This window comes from Elephantulus edwardii, unplaced genomic scaffold, assembly GCF_000299155.1.
Source record: "Elephantulus edwardii isolate Elephantulus edwardi_28Jun2011 unplaced genomic scaffold, EleEdw1.0 scaffold00217, whole genome shotgun sequence".
Lineage (NCBI taxonomy): Eukaryota > Metazoa > Chordata > Mammalia > Macroscelidea > Macroscelididae > Elephantulus > Elephantulus edwardii.
In genome coordinates this window covers 3,828,502-3,833,279 of record NW_006399967.1, presented here as the reverse complement: position 1 = coordinate 3,833,279, position 4,778 = coordinate 3,828,502, and the positions used below count along the sequence as shown (strand labels likewise).

The following is a 4,778-nucleotide window of genomic DNA, read 5'->3' as shown; positions in this document are numbered from 1 at the left end:
GTCAGCACTGACCCACACGGACAGTCGTCCCGGCCGTCCTGCGCCCACCTGCCCCCGTCAAGCTCTCCCTCTCGCAGCCCTCAGCCCCGCCCAGCCCCTCACCTCGTGCTCAGTGATATTGATGAGTAGCTCCTGCTGCAGGAACTGCTCCAGGATGTACTTGGGGGCCATGTCCACCAAAGACTGCAGACAGAGTATATTTACACAGGGAGCTAGGGACACCTGACCAGGACTGAACCCAACCCAACATGAGACTGGACGGAGATTGCACCCAGGGGGCCAGAAGCACACCTCAGTCTCTGTGGGCAGCCCTGCCCCCTAGGACGACTAGCGCATAAACCAGAACAGCCCCGTCCCCACGGTGTCCACTCTGGTCCAGCCCTCACAGAGCCATGAGGCCTCGCTGCTCAAGACTGACAGGCCCCTGGACCACACAGCAGCCTCTTACTCCCGCCAGCCCGAGGACCACCAGGACACACTGTCTCCTCCCACCAGAACCAGGCAGGCGGCCCAGTCCCAGCTGTGTTACCCAGCTGGGGTGGGTGCCATGTGGGAGGAGGGGTCCCAGGGAGGGGGGCTGCGCGGAGGAGGGGCAGGCCGGCGCTCAGGTAGGGGGTCCAGGGGCGCAGGTGTGGGGAGAAGGTGCAGCGTATGGCAGGGCCATGGAGAGAGAGCTGTGGCGGCGGGTGGGATGGGGGTGGGGGGTGTACCCAGAGGACAGAGGTCAGGCAGGCAGCGGGGCCCTCCACCACACGCATGCCCACCTGCTTGGCCGAGGGCGTCATGCCCTGCTGGACCACGATGAGGGCACGCGTGATGTTCTCCTCTTGCATACGCTGGCAGTACACCTTGATGGTCTTGATGCCCACCTTGGGCTCCTCTGGGGACAGCACAGGGAGGTGCAGGTGAGACGCCACCCCTAGACCTGGAGGCTCAGGCCCCCAGGCTCCAGAGTGGCCTAAACCCCATCCTGAAGGAGACCCAGCCCCTCCAAGCTGGGGGATGCAGAGGGGAACGCTGGACCCGGGGAGGAGCACAGGCCGGACTGCGGGGCCATGTGTGCTGAGGACCCTTCATGCAGGGGGACACACGGGGGGGAGTCACCAGAACAGTGTGGACGTCACGATGGGAACATGGAGGGCGTGGGGGGGTCACAGGAGAACAAGGGGCAGGGGTCATGGTGGGAACACGGGGTGGGGGCGTGGAAAGCCAGGGGTGGAGTCACGGGTGGGAACAAGGGGTCAGGGGTGGGAGGGAAGGCTGGGGGTGGAGATCATGGTGGAACACGGGGTGCATGCTTCTCTGGGGGTGCAGACAGAAGGCTTTCCTCCATCAGAAGCCCGCAGCTGCACTCACACCTCACAGGAAACCAATGGTCCATGGACCTGGAGCCTCAGGACGAGCTTGGCTCCGTGGACAAAGCAGAAGGGGTGGGGCAGTGCTAACACCACGGGCAGAGTCCAGCAAAGGGAGGCCAGCTGGTGGCCCTGGGTGGGGACACTGCTGACCATGGGAAGACACCACAGGCCTGTCCAACCCATCTTTAAAGAGGACTTACTTACAGACCACTAGTACCATTAATGTCTAAAAACACTTAGTCAAACGTTTGCCTTAGAAACCAACACCCCTGTGGTATTCCACCTTCAGGGCAGATGACACAAATAACAAACTGCTACATGCCAGACTGGTCAGCTGTGCCGCTGGTCAGGCTTCGGGTGAGCAGCACAGGCCAGAACACGGAATCTCACTGCCAGGAAGGCAGAGAACCAGAGGCCAGTGCAAGACCACACCAGCCAGGGCGAATCTGCCAGCCAGCCAGTGCCCAGCAAGGCAGGCCGAATCAGCCAGCCAGGGCTGTGTCCTAGGCTTATTAGGAGAAACGGGGGGGAAGACATGCAAATAGAACCAAGAGCCTCAGAGCCCCTGCCTGGTGACAGGACAGGACCCTGGAGCCGGCTCAGAGGGGGGCCTGGCTGACACGAGGCAGTTCTGACTGGAAGCCTGTCTTCTGAGCGTGTCCTGCCCCTTCTCTGATGAAGCCTGTGACTGTGGGCTTCCGTGTGGCCTCCAGTTTACAGACGCCCAGCCGTGAGAGCTGGACGATCGGGTAGGCCGATGCCACCGATGCCAGATGGTCAGGAGGTGAGCACGTCTGACCTCGCACAACTGGCAGGCTGCTGCTGGCCCTGTCCCCTTGCGTAGTCCACAGAGGTCACCCCACACCCAACACACCATCTTTACAGAAGGTCCCACAGGACCACCCGGGCCACCACGGGGAGGGCTGGCATGGTCAGGCAGGCGGGAAGAGGTGCTCTCAGGGTGAGCTGGGCTCACGGAGCTGAGCTGGCTCCTTGACCAGAAGGCTGGACAACACTGAGGGTGGCAACAGGACAGGAGGGAGCAGAGAATTGGCTTCGAAGGCCCAAGGGAGGATGCTGCTGGGAGGACACAGGCCAGGAAGTCGGAGAGGGGAGGGGACAGATGTGCTGACCACCTGGAGAAGCCATCAGGGGCATGGGGGGTCACCAGCATTGGGGGGAGCAGAAGCTAACAGACCCAGAAACGTCCTTCAGGGGCCCCGGGCCGGCTCTCACCAGGGAAGAAGACGAACATCTGGTCAGTGGGGTCATCGTTGTGGGCCACCAGGACGGTGAGATCTGTGCGCCGAGGCCGCCCCTCGCTGGGCTTGTCCCCGAACTGGGCTTTGAACTCCTCCAGCGTCTGGTCCAGCTCGTCCTGTGTCACCAGGTAGCCCCGGTCGTGGCACAGCTGCAGAAACAGGGGTCCAGGACCCACGCTCAGCGGTCAGAGCTGACAGCGGTTGTGGAGGGCCGGGCAGGTGCACCCCACGAGGCCAGGTGCGGTGACCTCGAGTCCCACGGGCACGCGGAGGAGGGGGCCCCAGGGCGGGCGGGACGCGCAGTGCAGGGCTGGGGGGCACAGGACACACGTGACAGCACGGTGGCCGGCTGCACGGACACCCCCAACCCCGCCCACCCGAGGCCGGCTGCACGGACACCCCCAAACCCCGCCCACCCGAAGCCCTCCCCGGGGTCCCCTCGGGCTCCCCACCCCCGACACACGCATCTCCGCCGCCGCTGAGCTCAAGCAGCCCGGGGCAGGGACGGCAGCGCCCCGCCGACGGCGCCGGCCTCCGGGAACCCTGGTCTTCGCGCGGCCGCCCGCTCGTTCCCACCTCCGGGGACGCGCCGCCGCGGCGCACCTGGCTCCCGGCGCGCGCTCCTCACCTGCATGATGGTCTTGCGGATCTTCCAAAGTCGGTAGGTCTCCTCCTCGTCGTCCATGGTCGCACGACTCCTCGCTGCCGGGCAACTGCGCCTGCGCAAGTCAGGACCCGCGCCTTTAGGCCCCCAGTGTTGGGTTGTCCTCAGCGAACGCCTGAATGACAGCGAGTTCTGGGACCGGCAGAGCCAAGGGCAGCCCGAGTCTTTCGGGAGCCGCGATTGGCTGTCTGCGCGAGGCCTCAGCGGTTCCCGCGAGGCTTGGGTTGCGAGGGTTGGCGGTGGGTGCTCTCGTGGCCGCATGTCAGGAGAAGCGCTGCCAACCTAAAGCCGGGAGGTTCGAATCCCCCGGCTGCTCCGCGCGGAGGACGGCGGTTCCTCTCGTGCGCGCGGTGGGTGTTAGGTGTCATCGAGCCGAGAGTGACTCGCACCTGCACGCTGTCCTGTCCTGTCCCCACCTCGCCATCCCCGACGCTGTCCAGGCCGTGGCTGCAGTCACTGTCCGTCCATCTGGTCGAGGGTCTTCCTCTCTTTCACTGACCCTCCACCCTTCCAAGCATGACATCCCTCTCCAAGGAGTGGCCTCCGGACAGCATGTCAGTGCGAGCGCCTCACCATCCGTGCCTCCCACGAGCACTCCCGCTGCCCCCTCTCCTGGGCTGTTTGTCCTCTTGGCCGTCGGTGGGAGGGTCAGTGCTCTCCACAGCTCCACGGCATCAACTCTCTGTCCTCCTTATTCACTGTCCAGCTCTCGGCTGAAGAGCAGGTGATTGAACAGACCATGGCCTGAATCAGGCACACCTTGGTCCTCAAACTCGATCTCTGGTTTACAGCCTCTGAAAACAGCTGTGATGATTGACAACAGGAAGCCAAGAGTTGTCTTTTATGACAGGGAACGGCAAAGGACACACTGACAAAGGAGATGAATCAGAACTGGCTTTGATGGTGGCAATTAACAATAGAAACCGACCCTCAAGGGACATGGCTGTATGACAATAAAAACAGACTCTCAAGGAATGTGGCAAAACATCAGACTCAAGGGAAAAATGAGAGATGGCCAAAGTCACCATGTCCATTAGAAGGAATGCACCGTCAGCTGTTCAAACCCCACTCCCTGCTAACAAAAGATAGATAAGCCTTTTTTGTAAGATAAATACAGGTCAGTCTGTCCTAACATAGTCTGTTAATGAAGTTCTAATAAACCTGTTTCTTCTCTTGCTCTCACCTGGTCTTTCTTGTATTCCTGAGTCAGAACGTTCTAGTTCTTATTCGAAGAGGCCCCTGGACCTCTTTTGGAAATCATCCCCTTGACACTTTACACCCAACACTCGGTCCTGGCTGTGGATTAAAACCTTCCCCATAGAAGCCCCGTGGCACAATGCCCTGCTGCTGTCTGATGGAAAAGACAGAGACAAAGGCACACAGGAATGGGGGTCAGGCCAGAAAGTGTGAAGGGAGGGGTCTAAGAGCTGGGAGAACGGCTGCCCCTCATCAGGAAGTTAAGCAAAGGAAAATCACAAGGGAGTTGTTGTTGTT

The 4,778-nt window shown here is 61.6% G+C and overlaps 1 protein-coding gene and 1 pseudogene across 1 annotated transcript in view; both read right to left on the bottom strand.

The window, feature by feature from the left end:
- Window positions 1-3,322, bottom strand: part of POLR2E (polymerase (RNA) II (DNA directed) polypeptide E, 25kDa) — a 4,383-nt gene extending 1,061 nt beyond the window's left edge. The window contains exons 1-4 of the mRNA XM_006897942.1: window positions 3,249-3,322; window positions 2,595-2,769; window positions 765-880; window positions 103-183 (exon numbers count right to left, since the gene is read on the bottom strand). Of these exons, the coding sequence (XP_006898004.1) occupies window positions 103-183; window positions 765-880; window positions 2,595-2,769; window positions 3,249-3,305 (429 nt within the window). The 5' untranslated portion in view covers window positions 3,306-3,322. The remainder of the gene's footprint in view (window positions 1-102; window positions 184-764; window positions 881-2,594; window positions 2,770-3,248) is intronic.
- A 319-nt stretch (window positions 3,323-3,641) lies between these two features.
- LOC102854358 overlaps window positions 3,642-4,778 on the bottom strand; it is a 6,647-nt pseudogene continuing 5,510 nt past the window's right edge.